The sequence below is a fragment of the Macaca nemestrina genome, chromosome 9, assembly GCF_043159975.1.
Source record: "Macaca nemestrina isolate mMacNem1 chromosome 9, mMacNem.hap1, whole genome shotgun sequence".
Lineage (NCBI taxonomy): Eukaryota > Metazoa > Chordata > Mammalia > Primates > Cercopithecidae > Macaca > Macaca nemestrina.
In genome coordinates, this window is record NC_092133.1 from 65,647,444 (window position 1) to 65,666,827 (window position 19,384).

The 19,384-nt window shown below is 49.5% G+C and overlaps 1 protein-coding gene across 5 annotated transcripts in view; it reads left to right on the forward strand.

The window, feature by feature from the left end:
* The window catches only part of LOC105466097 (hexokinase 1), a 130,971-nt gene that overhangs the window by 35,268 nt on the left and 76,319 nt on the right, over positions 1-19,384 (forward strand). The window contains exon 1 of one of the 5 annotated variants that reach the window (XM_011715031.2): positions 6,722-6,968. The exons of 3 other annotated variants lie outside the window; for them this stretch is intronic. In XM_011715031.2, coding sequence (XP_011713333.1) covers positions 6,897-6,968 — 72 coding nt within the window. In that variant the 5' untranslated portion in view covers positions 6,722-6,896. Of the gene's footprint in view, positions 1-6,721; positions 6,969-9,811; positions 9,977-19,384 lie in introns of those variants that run through there. One more of the 5 variants, XM_011715033.2, reaches the window with a different exon arrangement.

Below are 19,384 nucleotides of genomic sequence, written 5' to 3' on the forward strand. Positions count from 1 at the left end.
ATGGAAGACAATTTTTCCACAGACCCATGTGTGCTGGGGAATGATTTTGGGGTGAAACTGTTCCACCTCAGATCATTAGGCACTAGATTCTCATAAAAAGGGCACAATCTAGATCCTTTGCATGCGCATTTCACAATAGGGTTTGTACTCCTACAAGAATCTAATGGCGCTGCTGATCTGACAGGAGACAGCTGAGGCGGTAATGTTTGCTCACCTGCTGCTCACCTCCTGCTGTGCAGCCCAGTTCCTAACAGGCCACAGACCAGTTGGGGACCCTACTTTAGGAAATTATGATTACGGGAGATGAAAATCATACACCTAAAAAACGTCCTGGTCTAGCATGGTGGCTCATGACTGCTAATTTTAGTACTTTGGAAGGCCAAGTCAGGAGGATTGCTTGAGCCCAGGAGTTTGAGATTGCAGTGAGCTATGATCATACCACTGCACTCTAGCCTAGGTGACAGCAAGACTCTGCCTCTTTTTTTTTTTTTTCTTTTTTTGAGACGGAGTGTCACTCTGTCGCCCAGGCTGGAACACAGTGGTGCGATCTCAGCTCACTGCAAGCTCCGCCTCCCAAGTTCATATCATTCTTCTGCCTCAGCCTCCCGAGTGGCTGGGACTATAGGCGCCTGCCACCACGCCCAGCTAATTTTTTGTAATTTTAGTAGAGACGGTGTCTCACTGTGTTAGCCAGGATGGTCTCGATCTCCTGACTTCGTGATCTGCCTGCCTCGGCCTCCCAAAATGCAGGGATTACAGGAATGAGTCACCGCGCCCAGCCGACTCTGTCTCTTTAAAAAAAAAAAAAAAAAAGGCTGGGCATGGTGGCTCACGCCTGTAATCCCAACACTTTGGGAGGCCAAGGTGGGTGGATCATGAGGTCAGGAGATCAAGACCATCTTGGCTAACATGGTGAGACCCTGTCTCTATTAAAAATACAAAAAATTAGCCAGGAGTGGTGGTACACACCTGTAGTCCCACCTACTTGGGAGGCTGAGGCAGGAGAATTGCTTGAACCCAGGAGATGGAGGTTGCAGTGAGCTGAGATTGCACCACTGAACTCCAGCCTGGGTCACAGAGCGAGACTCCATCTCAAGAAAAAAAAAAAAAAAAAAAAAAAACTGGCCAGGCATGGTGGCTCACGCCTGTAATCCCAGCACTTTGGGAGGCGAAGGCAGGCAGATCATTTGAGGTCAGGAGTTCGAGAACAGCCTGGCCAACATGGCGAAACTCCCTCTCTACTAAAAACATGAAAATTAGCTGGGTGTGGTGATGGACGCCTCTAATCCCAGCTGCTTGGGAGGCTGAGGCATGAGAATCACTTCATCCCATCAGGCGGAGGTTGCAGTGAGCCGAGATCGTGCCACCGAACTCCAACCTGGGTGACAGAGCCAGACTTTGTCTCAAAAAAAAAAAAAAAAAAAAAAAAATCCTTTCTAAGCAACGTAAAAACTCAGAACCTAATTTTTGTTTATATATTTAATTTGCTGACCCATGTCATCTCAGAGCCTAGGAACCCTGGCTCGATGTCGACATGGACTCTGTGTGAGCATTTTCCAGTATATCTTGGTGCTGTTGATAAAGAGTCAGTCTGTAAAATATTTGAAGAGATTATTCTGAGCCAAATATGAGCAGCCAGTGGCCCATGACACAACCCTCAGGAGATCCTGAGAACATGTGCCCCAAGCGGTCAAGCTACAACTTTGTACATTTTAGAGAGACAATAAAACATCAATCAATACATGTAAGAGGTACATTGGTTGGTTGGGCATGGTGGCTCACGTCTGTAACGCCAGCACTTTGGGAGGCCGCAGCGCGCAGATCACCTGAGGTCAGGAGTTCAAGACCAGCCTGGCCAACATGGAGAAACCCTGTCTCTACTAAAAATACAAAAATTAGCTGGGCATGGTGGCAGACGCCTGTAATCCCAGCTACTTGGGGGGCTGAGGCAGGAGAATCACTTGAACCTGGGAGGCAGAGGTTGCAGTGAGCTGAGATCGTGCCACTGCCCTCCAGCCTGGGCGAGAGAGTAAGACTCTGTCTCAAAACAAAAAGTGATAAGGGGTTGTGGAGACCCAGGTTTTATACAGATGAAGCCTCCAGATAGCAAGCTTCAGAGAAAAGATTGTAAATGTTTCTTATTAGACTTAGAGAGTCTGTTCTAGTCTATCAGTCTGAATGTCTGTGTTGATGTTAATGTTGGTCAGATGGGACTGAATTCCAAAAGGGAGGAAGGTATAATGAAGCATGTCTGACTCCCCCATTCCATCACGGCCTGAGCTAGTTTTTCAGGTTAACTTCGGAATGCCCTGGCTGAGAGGAGAGGTTGATTCAGATGATAAGGAGGAGGATGGGTTAGAATTTTATTTGTGGTTTACAATGCTAACTCTAAGGAGAGGATCGAGGACCTTTTCCTGGCCCTGTGAAGGTGGTTGTGTGTGAGTGCTGGGAGAACTATCCCAGGAAACTCAGGGTAACTGTAAGGTGATTTGAGATTGCTCTGGTCCAAAAGATAACGGTTGCCTTCGGGGAAACCATTTGGAGAGCTGGCTGAGATAAGGAGCTAGTCTGAAGCCTGGGAAGGCCTCAACGTTCTGGTTAACCATTCCTCCTCCAGGCTACAATTCTTTTTTTTTTTTTTTTTTTTTTTGAGACAGAGTCTTGCTCTGTTGCCCAGGCTGGAGTGTAGTAGCGCAATCTCAGCTTACTGCAACCTCCACCTCCCGGGTTCAAGCAATTCTCCTGTCTCAGCCTCCCGAGTAGCTGGGACTACAGGCGCAAGCCACCACGCCCAGCTAATTTTTGTTAGTAGAGATGAGGTTTCACCATATTGGCCAGGCTGGTCTTTAACTCCTGACCTCGTGATCCACCTGCCTCGGCCTCCCAAAGTGCTGGGATTACAGGCATGAGCCACCACGCTCAGCCCAGCCTACAGTTCTTTTTGCCTATGACTCTTGTCAGGGTCAGAGGCAATTCAATGAGGATGGGATGTCTAGAAAGGGACAGGGTGGGACTCAGATTTTCTTGGCGCTTCTGAGGAACTTTTACCTTCAAAGGAGAGTAGAAGCCTCTGTAGGGTGAAAGGAAAACTTCCCCTTCCCCCTCTCTGAATTTGCTGAAAAGTCAACAAAAGACAGATTAAGAGAAAAGGCATACATATTTTCTAATATGCATAGAAGAAAACACAGTGATTACCCTAACCCTTCAATGGGGTACAGTAGCTTATATAGCCTTTTATTTTTGAGACAGAGGCTCACTCTGTTGCCCAGGCTGGAGGGCAGTGGCATGAGCTTGGCTCACTGAAACCTCTGCGGCCCAGGTTCAAGTGATTCTCCTGTCTCAGCCTCCTGAGTAGCTGGGATTACAGGCTTGCGCCACCACCCAGCTAATGTTTGTATTTTTAGTAGAGAGATGGAGTTTCACCATGTTGGCCAGCCTGGTCTGGAACTCCTGACTTCAAGTGATCCACCCACCTCGGCCTCCCAAAGTGCTGGGATTACAGGCGTGAGCCACCATGCCTGGCCATATGGCCTTTTTTTTTTCTTTTTGAAGCTGGTAAGGAGATGGGGAATATGGTAATTCTGTAATTCTACAAGATTTTTCTGGAGAAAGAAGGGATCAGAGAATTGAGATTAACTTGTAAATGGCTCTTTTTGGAAACTGAATCAGCCAGACAGGCATCTAACAGGCATCTTATCCCTCTAGGGGTGGTGACATTCTTCAGTCTTCTTTTCTGCAATAGAGAATCAGATAACGGGAAGGGGAAGGGAAAAAATTGTTCCCCTGGGGCATCCTTCTGGTCTTTTGGTCTTTCCCCTTTGGAGGTGGGGCAGTCTCTTCCAGTGTCGGTTGATCTTTAAGGGTCTTTCACTCAAAATACTCATTACAGAAAGGAGCCATATTTTGGAGTGAATTATGTTGGTTTCCTTCACCTCCTTGGCACAGAAGGTGGGAAATGTGTCCCTGAAGGGTCAGGGCCTCTCTGACTGGAGATGAAAAGGTCAGGGTTGAGTAAGGAGGAACCTGGCAGGGGCCTTTATGGTACCTGAGAGGACTAGGGCTTGGATGGAGCAAGAGAGGCACCGTTGGAGCAATATTCAGGTATAAGATTTAAGTCTTGCATCCTAGGCATGGCTCTTGCCTCATCCTAATCCTGGCCCTAATAAGGGGAGGCTTTTTGCTGGTAAATTCCAATTATTAGGAGCCAAAAATGTCAATGCCTTACAGTGGCCAGTCAGCAGTGTCAAGCAGTGGGCTGGGTGGGGCCTGGGCTGGCTGGTGCTCCCCTACCCTGTCTAAAGAGGGCAGTGGCTGCTCAGCTCCAGTGTATGCCGGGAAGGAGCTGGCTGAGATAAGGAGCTAGTGCCATGATGATCATGTTGCCACAGGATCAAGTGGGTCCTGTGTGACATCACCTTTAGGTGCCTGAAATCTAGATTTTATTTTATTTATTTATTTTGTAACTTTTTTTTTTTTTTTTGAGACGGAATTTCGCTCTTGTTGTCCAGGCTGGAGGCCAATGGCACAATCTCAGCTCACTGCAACCTCCCAGGTTCAAGCGATTCTCCTGCCTCAGCCTCCCAAGTAGCTGGGATTACAGGCACGCACCACCATGCTGAGTAGCTGGGATTACAGGCATGCGCCACCATGCCCGGCTAATTTTATATTTTTAGTAGAGATGGGGTTTCTCCATGTTGGTCAGGCTGGTCTTGAACTCCCGACCTCAGGTGATCTGTCCACCTCAGCCTCCCAAAGTGCTGGGATTACAGGTGTGAGGCACCGGCCTGAAATCTAGATTTTAAAGTGAGATTTCTTAATTTTTTGTAAAGGGCAGTCACAAATTTATAAAACATCAAGTGGGCCAAATAAGATGTTATTATAGGCCATAGTTTTAGCTTGGCGGTTGCTGATTTACTGACCCTGTTATAATGTTGGAGGTCAGGACTTTGGGCAAATGAAAGAGAAAAGGAGATAGACTGAGAATGTGATTTTACAACTCCAGCCTCTCCAGGGGCTGGGTGGCCAGTGTTTCTGCAGCAGCCTTCTCTCGCAGGAAGTAGAACTGTCTGCAATGCTGATGGAGTCACAGTAACCTTCACCCCACTGAACTTAGGATCTGCAGAGCCACTAAAACCTGGAGCAACCGCCTTCAGCATCCAAGAGAAGCTGCTAAAAGGATTATGGGTCAATTCATTTTAGACATTTCTTCCAGATGTCCCCGTGGAAAGTTAAGGTCTAAATCAGTGGTCCTCATTCCTGGCAGCACCTGAGTTTCACCTAGGGAGCTTTTAGAAAGTGAAACTTGGACTGCAGTTCACATCAGTTCAGTCTCTGGGTGGGGCTTGGACATCAGCATTTGTAGAAGCTCCCTAGGTGGCTCTGGTGCAGTCAGACTGGAAACCACTGATCCAACTAATAGAAATGCTAGGTTGGGATCTCTTCCGGGGCATCTCTTTAGGACAGGCTGTGCATAATAGTCCCATAGTGTCAGGGTTCCAAGATGGTCTAACGGTTTAGGTACTGGTCTTAATTTTTATTTTTTTGCTCTCTTTGAGACCTTAACAAACTCTACAAGGCTGAGCGCAATGGCTCACGCCTATAATCCCAGCACTTTCTTTCTTTCTTTTCTTTTTTTTCTGAGACAGAGTCTCGCTCTGTTGCCCAGGTTGGAATGCAGTGGCACAATCTTGGCTTACCACAACCTCCACCTCCTGGGTTCAAGCGATTATCTTGCCTAAGCCTCCCGAGTAGCTGGGATTACAGGCTCTCGCCCAGCTAATTTTTGTATTTTTAGTAGAGAATTTAGTAGAGGGGTTTCACTATGTTGGCCAGGCTGGTCTCGAACTCCTGACCTCATGATCCGCCCGCCTCGGTCTCCCAAAGTGCTAGGATTACAGGCGTGAGCCACTGCGCCTGGCCAATTTCAGCACTTTCAGAGGTCAAGGCAAGAGAATGGCTTGAGTCCAGGAGTTCGAGACCAGCCTGGGCAACATGGCAAGACCTCATTTCAATTTAAGAAAAAAACCAAAACACCCAAGCTCTACAACCTTCATATCCTCATTGACTGATTAAGTGCAGATAATGATATTTGTCCTTCTAACCTCACCAGGCTGTTATCAGGAGAAACGAAGCAATAAATGAGAAATTGCTCTGCAAACTGTCGATGTTATGCAAACACTGCTATTCAGCGTGTGCTCCCAGGTGCGGGAGGTACAGCTGTTATCTGTTGGAGATCATTTCTGAAGTAACATTCCTAGTGCCATGGGTCAGATGGGAATTGCTACAGGCATTCCAACTTAGAAAGCAGCCTTTATTGTCTTATAGGCAGGTGCGTTTCCTGGGGTGGCAGTCTGGCATTGGTCCCTCCAACCCCAACTTGTGTAGGAGGTACCACAGTAAATGAGTAGAGAGAGTTCAGGGGACTTGAAGGGAAGTGGAGGGCCATCTGGAGAGGGAGGGAACTAAGGACTCCCTGTGGATTGGGGTCTTCCTGAGGATCCAGGGCGTAACTGTCAAGGAGCCTTAGCAGGGATTTAAGAGCTATGGAACAGCAAAAAGAGGCAAATTATTAAGGAAATTAGTGAAGTCATCGCTGGAACAACAGAGAGGGAACACAGCAGTGCAGCATGGGCCCTGGCCTCAGGAAGCTGTCTGATTGGGGCAGATAGGACCAGCCCCCTAGAAGACAGTCACCCATATCAGTTAGGCAGTCATGACTCAGTGTTACTTATCTGAGGCCCAGGTTGCATGAGGGGTTGGGGGTGGGATGGACAGAGCACTGGCTGGGCATCAGGACTGGGTTGGAGTCCTGGCTCCAAACTGTACCGCAACCTGACACTGGGCAAGATGGCCCACCTGTGGCATCCCAGGTTCCTGCCCTGTAAAGAAGAGTCTGGATGTATATCCAGATGGACTGTGAGCACAGCCTGAGTTTGCCCTGTCGAGGTGCTGAGGCCTGGGAGATTGGGGTGAGTAGCTGTGGTCCAGGGAAGGTGGGCAAGCTGGGCCTTAGATGAGAGGGGATGCTTGGTCAGGCAGAGGTGAGTGGAGAAGGCAGGGCAAGGAAGGGAATATGAGCAGGGAACAAATGGAGTGGACTTGGTGAGGGCAGAGGTGGGTAAGTTGCCTTGTTGTGGCCAGAGTGGGGGAAGAGATAAGTGGGAAAGAGTGGAGTTGATTACAGAAGGCTTCTGAAACCAGGCAGAGATGTTTAAGTTGGCTCTCTCAGGAAGGAGGGGGCCATGAAGGGATTTAGGGAAGGGTCATGACATGATTATGCTGCATTTTAGCAGGATTAATGTGACCTGGTGCCCAGAATGACTTGGATGGCATGAGGTCTGGAGCCGAGGAGGACAGCTAGAAGACTCTTGTAATATTTCTGGCACAGGGAGATGGACTGGGAGTTGGGAGGTGGCAGTAGGTCAGGCCTAGAGACATTTCTCAGGAAATACTGACAGGCCTTGGGGCCTGGTTGCATTCACGGAGTGGGGAGGAATAAGTCACCTTGAGAAGCAGTTTCCCTCTCAAAAGGCCAGGAAAGAGAAAGCAGAGGTAGCTTTTCTGCCTGCAAACAGGACATTTCAGGGTAACTTGGCTCTTCCAAGCATCAGCTTCTCCCCGGCTCCAGCTCAGATAGGAGTTGTAACAAGGGATTGGGCATGGGTGATGGCACTGGCTGGTGGCTGGGTTAAGGGCCATGTTTTTGATTTTGCATTAAGCTTTAGGCTTATTCAGCCTGCCAAGTGCCAGGCCCTGGGCTTGCGTGGAAGACAAAGCAATTAACAAAACCCAGTCCTCCATCCTCAAGGAGTTTCCAGCCCTGTGAGCTTGGCAGATCTGTGGAATTCAAATGAAATGGCAGTTGAGAACAACCATCTTGTTCTCATTTACTCCATTTTGCTTAATGGTCATGTAGGTAGCTCCAAATGTTTGATGTGTGCCAGAAAATCTCCCTCTTCCTGGTTTGTAATTATGATACAGGGCAAATCCAGGTTTTGTCGGGCTTGAAGATTAAATAAATTGGTGCTCTCTATGGAAAATAATTCAAATATAAATATACAAATATCACATTGCTAGGCCCTCCCAGGGCCTAGAAGGGTAGGAATCAAGTGAGAGCCCCTGAAGCTTTAACCGCATTAACTTCTCAGTCAGTTCTATAATACCTACCATTCCTTAAGTGTATATTATGTGCAGGTATTTTGCATACAGTATTACACCACAATCAAGGGGAGGGGAGGTGGGCATTAGAGTCTTCATCTTATGGATGAAGACACAGTTTCAGAGGTGATTCGAGATGCCCCTCTGCATAGGCCCTAAGGCAGGGGGTGGGGACTGTGACCTGGACAGGAAGCTCTGGCCTCAAGACTACATCTAAGCTCCCCCTTTTCTGTGGGTGATGGTGGCTGTCAGGCCCCTGGGATTCCTGAACCTAAGTCATCCTTCCCTTAGATTTGACTGTACCTTTGCTAGGTCTGGTCAAGGGCTAGGTACTCCTGAAGTCAAGAGCTAGGGTAGAGGTTGGGGGTTGGATCTCAGGGCACCATATGGTGCAGACTTGGTTGCAGGAAAGTGACCTATTTAGGCAGAGGGGTCTCTATACAGCTGGGACCGCAGCACACCTTAGAGGTGAGCACCTGCTTCAAAGACTCACAGATCCAAGCTGTAATCCTAGATCTACAACTTCCTGGCTGTATAAAGCCCAGCAAGACTGAGGCCTCACTGAGCCTCAATTTCCTTACCTGTCCAATCAGAATAGCAACAACTTGTTTGTACATTTGAGCTCATTACATGTCATCTTGTAAGGCAGTAAAGCTCCCGGAGGCTTCCGGAACACAGAAACAATTAAGAATCCTAAAATTGCTGTCCTGGTAGCACCTCTAGGGATTCCTCCCATCCTACCCAACTTCCTTTGGGAAAGTAGAAGACACGGCACCTGGGAGAGGTGGCTGAACCGTGCCCCAAGTTCCAGTGGGCCTGGATGCCCAAGAGCAAGAGGAGGCCCGGAGGATGGGGACAGGCCGCGACCTGTGGCTCAAGTCCTGCCCAGAGGGAGTGCGCCCTGAGGGAGAGCCACTGGAGCCGGTGACTCGGGGGCGGGTGCTCTGGGGTGTCGCTTTGGGGTCAGCAATACAAATCTGCCAGTTGGAGATTAGGCCAGGCAGGCCGGGGAGGGGTGATGGACTGTCGCTGAAGACCCAGGTGGGCTGGCACGCTCGGTCTGTGCGAGGCAGGCGCAGGACCCGGGTGCGAGGACTGCGTAACGTCCCGGGCTCCCGCTTCCGCCTGCTTTCCACGCCCACTTCTGCAAGTCCCTTTCGGCACCTACGCGTCCACCGGACGCCTAGGGGCAAGCCCTCATTTCCGAGGAATGGGACCGCCTTCCTGCCCCCGGGGCTGCCAGTCCCTAGACTAGCCCTAGGGGCTTCTCGTCCCGGCCGAGCCGGGCGGTGCCTCCTGCCTGCGCCTCGCACCTCCCCGCCTGGCCCGGCCTACTCGGGCACGGCGCCGCCACGCGTGAAGGCCCGCATCGGCTCCCTACGTGGGGGACGTGAAGAGTGATGTGGAGCATGGGGGGATTTCGCTGCGTCGCCCGCCCCCTTTCCGGCGCGGGAGGGAGCGGCCGCCGCGTCCCAGCTCCCCGGCCCGGACGCCACCGCCCGGCGCTGCAGAGGCGTGCGGCAGCCAATGGGCGTGGAGGAGGTGGGCCGGCTGGCGGCTGTCAACCTCCAGGGGACGGGAGCGCGGAGACCGGGAGCGCGCGAGCTGTCGCCGCGCCCCGGGCCGAGGGGGAGGAGCCGGGGGAGGAGGAGGAGGAGGAGGAGCCGCCGAGCAGCCGCCGGAGGACCACAGCTCGCCAAGGCTGCGGAGGACCGAACGGCCACACGCCTGCCGCCCCGCGCCCCCGACCGCCAGCATGATCGCCGCGCAGCTCCTGGCCTATTACTTCACGGAGCTGAAGGATGACCAAGTCAAAAAGGTGAGCCCCCGCCCGTGCCGCCGCCGGTCCTGGCCGCAGCCTTGTGTTCCGGCATCTGCTCGCCGCCTCCGCCGCCTCCATCCTCCCTCGCCGGGCCTCCTCTGGGCCAGCATCGAGTTGGACTGCAGGGCGCGAGAAAAGGCTTCGCCTTCGATTCTCCCGGCATTGTCAGTGTCTCTGTGTGTGTGCGTTTTTGGGAGGGGAGTAGACGGGCGGAAGACCCCCGAGACTGGGCTGCCTGCTGCAGTGTCCTTGAAACGGGCCCTGGATGTCAGATAGGCCCCCGGGCTGTGCGGGGAGGTGGCCGGTGGGCCCTTCCGCAGGGCCTGTTTGGGAGGGTCCGAGCGCCGTGGGAGGAGGTGTAATCACGGAGATGCTGGGAAGGTGATCGAGCAGCAGGCGAGGGTGCTGGCCGGAGGCCAGGCCTCCCATATTTGGGGTTCTTGGCGGAGGGTGTCGGGTGCCCCGGAGAAGCTGTCACCAGACTCTCCCAGTTGTTTGAGCTGCTCGTTAATCTGAGGACGAGGTGACCCGCCCGGCTTCCTGGAACGGGGAGGGGCGGCTAGGCCACCGGAAACTTTGCTCATAGGCCTCGTGTCTGGAGCGGCACGTCTGAATGGAATTTTTTATTCTTCTTAAGCTGTAATTTCTAGCCAGCACAGGAGCTTAAATAAGAGACTGGTCATTCGAGTTGGGTGGACGCCTGACGCATATGCTTGTGGCATGCTTGTTCTAGCACTTGGACGCATGCATCCTCCTGTCTTGAGGTGTTGTTGCCTTTGACATCTTAGTGTAAAATACTGTCCGCTGGCAGGTCTTAAAGGTGTATCTGTCCCTTCTGTCAGCTTTGCTACTATATTTTTAAGAAACAGCCTAAGCTGTAGGGAAAGACGCCCATTTTATCAGTGCCAGGTCTGGTCCAGGCTCCAGACCCACTCACCCTGAACGTGGTGACGTTATTGCTGGGGTTAGCTGGGATGGACTCACAAAGTCATCTTGACTTTGGAGTTCAGACAGGTGGAGATCTACAGGTGAAAGGCAGGAGCGACAGGCCTGGATTTTCTGCCGGGCAAGCCATAGGGTGTTCCATCCCCTTCCTGTGCATCTAAGGCGACTCCCTCATCTGGCACCATAGGAAACAGGCCTACTAAGCACAGCAACCATATCAAGGTCACCCCGTGAGTTAGAAGCAGAGCCAGTCGGGGGGATCCAGGTCTCCCAGTTCCTCCACCCAGGAACTTCACCTGGGTCCTCCTGGAGGTCAGCTTCCAGGAGGGAGTGGGTACTGAGAGACGAAGCCCCTGGGGACCCTGCTGTGATCTTGGATCCCATGGTGGGTGGGGACCGGGAGTGAGGTAGGTAGGAGATAGGCTTGGGAATGTCATCTGCCATTGTTCTTTATGGCTTTAAGCAATGACTCTGGGGTTGTCAAACCATAGCATTCAAAACACTTGCTCCTATGGAGCACCCTGGAGCTTCATTCTGGCCACTGACCAGGGAGCCATGCTTACCGTTGTGTGCGTTTCATGAGTTTTCTCCAGTGGTGTTGTGCATCACTGATGTTCTTCCCATTGAACCAGGGAGACAGTTCTCCTGGCATGGCAAGAAGTGCCCAGAACAGGCCTCCTGAAGCCAAGAGGAGTTCACTATCCTCCTGCACGTGGTGTCCTTTATAGCTCAAGACAGTGGGCTGCTGGGCCGGGGGTGTGCCTGGGTGACCTTGTAAACCTCCAACATTCACACCCACCACCACCCACAACAGACTGCTGGCTGTTGGCTGCCGGTGGCCTCCAGCAGCTGAGCTGGGCTGAGGTTTGGACTCCATTCAGTGGGACATGTTTCTCAGACATACAGTGTCTAGGGTGGGCCCAGAGCTCTCCACTCCCGCGGGTGGCTCAATTCACATCTATGGATGCACAGTCTATCTCCTAGGCCCCTTTAGGATTCTCATATTCTTCCCTTCTCTCCCCCTAGAACCTTGCTGGAGGACTGTCTTAAGGCCAAGGTTTCCACCAGATATTATTTGTCAAGGAGATTCTTAAAAACAAGATGTTTGCCTGTATCTCACCACGGACTTCCTATACTGCTTTCTATAGGGGAGTATGTGGATTCCTGCCAGGGGTCCCCTCATTTTGCATAGTGGACTATGTAGCACAGCCATCTGTGGGTGTGGTTGTGGGTATGATTGCGCCACTGCACTCCAGCCTGGGGCTTCTACAGACAGTGATGTAGTGGGTACTTGCTCCAGTGACCTACTCAGCTTTGCCCAAGTGTGCAGATGCTGGGGGACCACATCTGCTCTTCTGGGGCCCAGGACTTCTTAGAGACCAGCTCTTTCCACCTACCACTCACCACAGGAAAGGCTAGGTGAAGGTGTAGGACCCCCTGTTCTTCCTGTGGTGCTGGACTCTGCCTGCCTCCCAGCGGGGACCTGCTGAGGATAGTTTCCCCCAGCGTGGGCAGCCATGATGATTCAGCCCTCCAGCTGTAGGCAGCCTCCGGCACTCTGGAGACAGACCTGGCATCCCTCAGTAACCCTCATCTATCTTCTTGCCCTCAGAACCAGAGGTAGGAGAAGGGAAGGTGGGGACCATGCTAGAGAAGTTTTTGGAATTGCTTAGAATCCAAACGTGATCATGAAAAGGGTGTCATTTCTCTCCTCATTGCCTATGAGGCACATCAGTAATTCAACTCCATAAAATTACGTCCTGGGTTGAAACAGTTCAGGTATCTGACTTCCCAGCTCGGAATCCCCTTATCCAGACAGTATCTGCATAAATTGGTTAATGGGTGCTGTTGAAGAGGGTGTCCTGGAATTAGGCTGAGCTAAGCGCAAAACACATATATTCCTTTCACTCTTCTAGTGCCTTTAGGAGGAAAGGGAGGCATATGTGTGCTTGCGAAGGATTCTATTCACCAGAATCCCAGACGTCTGCTAGTTCTGCAGCTAGAGGCTGGGTTCTTTGACCTCTAAGTAACTTTATTTTTTATTTTTTTATTTTAATTTCTTTTTTTGAGATGGAGTCTCGCTCTGTTGCCCAGGCTGAGTGCAGTGGCGTGATCTCGGCTAGCTGCAAGCTCCGCCTCCCGGGTTCATGCCATTCTCCTGCCTCAGCCTCCCGAGTAGCTGGGACTACAGGCGCCCGCCACCACGCCCGGCTAATTTTTTGTATTTTTAGTAGAGACAGGGTTTCACCGTGTTAGCCAGGATGGTCTCCATCTCCTGACCTCGTGATCCGCCCGTCTCAGCCTCCCAAAGTGCTGGGATTACAGGCGTGAGCCACCGCGCCCGGCCCTAAGTAACTTTAAACACGCGTCTCATCTCGTCAGCTTCTTCCATTCGGTTTAGCCATTAGGAGCTTGGAGCAGGGTGAAGGATTGCATAGTGCTCTGTTTGTTTAGAAAGGGAAGATGGGTCCAGGAAGGTCAGAACTTGGCTTCTAAAGAAAGATTAGACTTCCTTTACTCCACGCTTGTCAGAATGGTGAGCAAATGCCAGTGGATTTTCTCTGGGTGAGATCCCCATAACGCTAAGTGATTTCCACTAGTAGGTGAGCAGACAGGTGTGTTTTGTCCAATGGCTGAACTCAGGAGTCCTTGAGTACTTGGCCCAGGAAGACAGGGGAGAGTAGGCTGAGCAATTAAAAGACTGCCCAAGGTACATTCCTTAGAGCCCATGTGTTCCGGCTGCAAAAGCAAGCATTAAAAAAAAAAAAAAAAAGGACTGATGCGGTGGCTCATATCCTGTAATCTCAGCACTTTCGGAGGCCAAGGCGGGTGGATCACCTGAGGTTGGGAGTTCGAGACCAGCCTGACCAACATGGAGAAACCCCGTCTCCACAAAACTACAAAATTAGCTGGGTGTGGTGGTGCATGCCTGTAATCCCAGCTACTTGGGAGGCCAAGGCAGGAGAATCACTTGAACCTGGGAGGCAGAGGTTGCAGTGAGCTGAGATCAAGATCACGCCATTGCACTCCAGCCTGGGCAACAAGAGCGAAACTCCATCTCAAAAAAAAAAAAAAAAAGTTCCCATTCATTATTGCTCAGGGGTGAGAGAGGTGAGAGTTAGAAAATTACGAAAAACCTGGCTGGGCGCCGTGACTCATGCCTGTAATCCCAGCACTTTGGGAGGCCGAGGCAGGCAAATCACAAGGTCAGGAGTTCGAGACCAGCCTAATATGGTGAAACGCCATCTTTACTAAAAATACAAAAATTAGCCGGGCGTGGTAGCGTACTGAAGGGGTGGCCTGCCCCTCCACACCTGTGGGTGTTTCTCGTAAGGTGGAACGAGAGACTTGAGAAAAGAAATAAGACACAGAGACAAAATATAGAGAAAGAAAAGCGGGGCCCAGGGGACCGGCGCTCAGCTTACAGAGGACCCACGCCGGCACCGGCCTCTGAGTTCCCTTAGTATTTATAGATAATTATCTTTACCATCTTAAAGATAAGGGAGTGGCAGGACAATAGGATCATTTTTAGGGAGGAAATTAGCAGTAAGACATAAGAACAAGGATCTCTGTGACATGAATAAGTTTAAAGGAAAATCCCGTGCCTTGAGATAAACCTTTTAGCAACGTTGTTTCATCCTATCACATGGGGATAAACCTTGGACAATACCTAGCTTTTCTAGGAACAAAGACGCACCCTGCACGCCCAAAATCCATTAAACTTTGAGTTACCACAGCACATGTCTCTTGCAAGGACAAGGTTGGAGGTAGGGTCACAGATTAACAGCATCTCAAATACAGAACAAAATGGAGTCTCTTATGTCTACTTCTTTCTATATAGACACAGTAACAGGCTGATCTCTTTCTTTTCCCCACAGCGTACGCCTGAAGTCCTAGCTACTCGGGAGGCTGAGGCAGGAGAATCGCTTGAATCCAGGAGGTGGAGCTTGCAGTGAGCCAGGATCATGCCACTGCACTCCAGCCTGGGCAACAGAGCGAGACTCTGTCTCAAAAAAAAAAAAAAAAAGAAAAAAGAAAATTATGAAAAATCTGTGGGTTCTTGCAGTGGCAAAGAAAAAAAAGAGAAAATTATGAAAAGTCAGCCTGGGCAACAAAATGAAACCTCATCTTAAAAAAATTTTTTTTTAGCCTGCTTTGGTGGCATGCACATACCTGTAGTCACAGCTACTCAGGAGGCTGATTGAGCCCAAAAGACTGATCCCAAAACAGTGAGCTGTGATGCTATGATTGTGTCACCGCACTCCAGGCTGGATGATAGAGTGAGACTCTGTCTCAAAAAAAAAGAAAAAAAATTATGAGACGTGTCTCATAACCTCAATTCTGATGTTGCACAAATATTCAGTGAGAGCTTCTTGGTGAATCTTGACTTTACAATCCCTGCCTCTTCTGCCTTAGATACTCCTAGAGTTTCTCCCAAGAGAAGCCCCATCACTTTATCTGGTTGGATAGTTTGGGAATGTCGTGAAGGAATAAACTGGCAGGCAGGGTGGCTGTGAGGTGCTTTCACATCTGGCCAAGCTGTTCCGTGCCCCCATGCTCCTACTGTTCTCCGGAGAAGACATAGGCAGCTTTCCCTTTACAAGACTGATTTGGCGTGACTGGGACTGTCTCTGTGTGTGTCTGCAGTCTGGGATTCCTGGCAGACAGATTTAGCCACTGGTATCAGCTCTGAGCATGCCTGAGAAGGTTCAGAGAAGACATGGATAAAGACAGGGAGCTGTATACCTCCGCATCCAGGAATCAGTTGTGGCCAGACTGATGGCACCTGCTTATTGATTTATTTTTATTTTTTTAAAGAGACAGGGTCTTACCATGTTGCCCAGGCTGGTCTTGAACTCCTGGGCTCAAGCAGTCCTCCTGCCTCGGCCTCCGTAAGTGTGCTTATTGAGTTGAAAACCCTGAAGATCAAATCTGATCACAGGAGCTCAATCATTTCTTTAAAAAATGTTTAAAAAATCATTTCTTTAAATTATGTGCAGAGGACTGTGCAAGGCTGGGGTGACAACTATAAATAAGGCAGAAATGGTCCCTGTTCTCATGGAGCATAAAATATTTGCTGGCTGGGCGTGGTGGCTCATGCCTATAATCCCAGCACTTTGGGAGGCCAAGGCAGGCTGATCATTTGAGGTCAGGAGTTTGAGACCAGCCTGACCAACATGGTGGAACCCCATCTCTACTAAAAATACAAAAAAGGTAGCCAGACGTGGTGGCTCATGCCTGTAGTCCTAGCTTCTCGGGAGGCTGAGGCAGAAGAATCGCTTGAACGTGGGAGGCGGAGGTTGTAGTGAGATGACACTCCAGCGTGGGTGACAAAACGAGACTCCATCTAAAATAATAATAATAATAATAAAACGTATTTGCTGTGTTATATGTGCAAAGCATATGGGCTATGAGGGCCCACAGCGTGGCGTGGTTATACCTTGGGTGGGAAATCCCTAGCCTAGGAACTGCTTACAGCTAGGCTGCGGATGTTAGCTCCTTAAGTGCTTCAGGAAACTGCTCCCATCCCCAGTTCTGGGGCTGTGTTAGTCTGTTTGGAGTAGCAGGACAGGTGCCCACTGCCTTCTGACCTAATAAACCTTAACAACGGGATCTTATGAAACCACTTAATACACACTGGGTTGTGTTCATTTTATTTGCTCTTAAAGAAAAATAGGTAAAAATTTTACAGTTTGATAGGTCTTGATTTCTGGAAATAACACTGACTTCTGGTAAACAGTACACATCAGGGATATTATACTTAGAAACTTTGTAAGGTGGAGTCAAATTAATTGTCACAAAAATGTGTATTTTCTTTCTCTCTTTTTTTTTTTCTTTTTAAGACGGAGTCTCGCTCTGTCGCCCAGGCTGGAGTGCAGTGGCTCGATCTCGGCTCACTGCAAGCTCTGCCTCCTGGGTTCATGCCATTCTCCTGCCTCAGCCTCCTGAGTAGCTATGACTACAGGCGCCCGCCACCGCGCCCGGCTAATTTTTTGTATTTTTAGTAGAGACGGGAGTCTCACCGTGTTTAGCCAGGATGGTCTCGATCTCCTGACCTTGTGATCCGCCCGCCTCAGCCTCCTAAAGTACTGAGATTACAGGCGTGAGCCACCACGTCCGGCCATGTATTTTTTTATTCTTTTTTTTTTTTTTTTTTGAGATGGAGTTCTGCTGTGTCGCCCAGGCTGGAGTGCAGTGGCACGATCTCGGCTCACCGCAACCTCTGTCTCCTGGGTTTGAGCGATTCTCATGCCGGAGTAGCTGGGGTTACAGGCGCCAGCCACTGCCCCGGCCTGCTTTTTTTTTTTGTTTTTGTTTTTTGAGATGGAGTCTCACTCTGTAGCCCATGCTGGAGTGCAATGGCATGATCTCAGCACACTGCAACCTCTGCCTCCCGGGTTCAAGTGATTCTCCTGCCTCAGCGCCCTCCACCCTCAAGTAACTGGGATTACAGATGCCTGCCACCATGCCCGGCTAAGTGTTGTATTTTTAGTAGAGACTGGCTTTCACCATGTTGGCCAGGCTGGTTTCGAACTCCTGACCTCAAGTGATCTGCCTGCCTCAGCCTCCCAGAGTGCTGGAATTACAGGCGCCAGCCACTACCCCTGGCCTGCATTTTTTTTTTTTTTTTTTTTTTTTTTGAGACGGAGTCTCATTCTGTCGCCCAGGTTGTAGTGCAGTGGCACGATCTCAGCTCACTGCAACCTCTGCCTGCTGAGTTCAAGCAATTCTTCTGCCTCAGCTTCCTTAGTAGCTGGGATTACAGGTGCCGCCACTACGCCCAGCTAATTTTTTGTATTTTTAGTGGAGATGGGGTTTCACCATGTTGGCCAGGCTGGTCTTGAATTCCTGACCTCATGATTCTCCTGCCTCGGCCTCCTGAAGTGTTGGGATTACAGGCGTGAACCACTGTGTCTGGCCACTTTTTTTTTTTTAATGGCTTGTCGTCTCTGGGCATCCTGGAACACTTAGTGAGTGTCATGTCCGGTATGAATTATATATATATATAACTGAGATTACACTATAAATGTTTCTGCACACAACTATACTAACATATGTGTAGGTGTGTGTATGCTTTCATATACTCTTTCAAAAGCCTCAGCGAGGTTGACGGTACAAGAAGTATTATTCCTGGGCTTCCCAGCAGGGCTCCCTCCCCAGGGCATCCTCCCCATCCTGTTGCCTGCCTTGTGTGTTGCAGACAGAAGGCAAGCAATTTATTCCCCGTTTAGAAACAGAGACTGAAGACCCATCCAGAGGAGATAAAACATTTTTCTAAGGTGGAAAGAAAATCAGGAATAGGATTCAGAGGGCTCTTCTTGCTTCCTCTGTTTCCTTCTTTTAGAAGAAAAACCTCTCCTAGTTGGTTTTAATGCTTTACCTTGGAACCTGTATTTTAATACTGTCACGTTACAAATCAATACATTTGAGTTAATTTTTTATTATGAAATATTTGAGGCACATAAAAGAAGATTGAGGTTCACCTAAACACCTCTGTGTCTGCTACTCAGCTTGAGAAGTTATAGACACAATTACAATTACGTTACAGACATAGTTGAAGCCCTGTCTGCACCATCTCTGAGACAGCTGCTTCTTCCTTTGGAGGTGACCTCTGTCCTGAATTTGGTGTTTATCTTTTCATGTATGTTTTTATGCTTTTATTACATATGCATGTGTCTATAAACAGTATATAGTATTGCTTTATAGATACATGGTTTTACCTTTTGTAAATGGTGCTATACTGACTATGTGTTTAAGCAATATATGGTATTGCTTTGTGTGGTTTTAAACTCTTTTTTTTTGAGATGGAATGTCATTCTGTTGCCTAGGCTGGAGTGCAGTGGTGCGGTCTCAGCTCACTGCAGCCTCTGCCTCCTGGGTTCAAGCGATCCTCCTGCCTCAGCCTCCTGAGTAGCTGAGATCATACCCGGCTAATTTTTTTGTATTTTTAGTAGAGACGGGGTTTCACCATGTTGGTCAGGCTGGTCTCAAACTTCTGATCTCAAGTGATCTGCCCACCTAGGCCTCTTTCCAAAGTGCTGGGATTATAGGCGTGAGCCACCACACCCAGCCAGTTTTAAACTCTTATAAATGGTGCTATACTGTATGTATCCTTCCGCCATTTATTTTCTTTTAGCTCAACATTATATTTTTGAGATTTTACAAATGTTGATCTACGTAACTGTTTCATTAAACTGCTCTGGTTTCTTACAGAGTATAAAAGCTCCACAGTTAATTCATCTATTCTGCTTTTGATGGGCATTTGTGTTTCTAATGTTTCAAGTGACAAGCAATGCCTTGGTGAACTTTCTCTAGAACAACTCATTCAGCGCATGCACAAGTTTCTCTAGGCTCTAAACTGTGTACCTAGGGCTGGGATTACCAGGTGGAGAGATGTGTGCATCTTCCCATATACGAGATTCTGCCAAGTTGCCATCTGTGGTCATGCCAGTTCACACT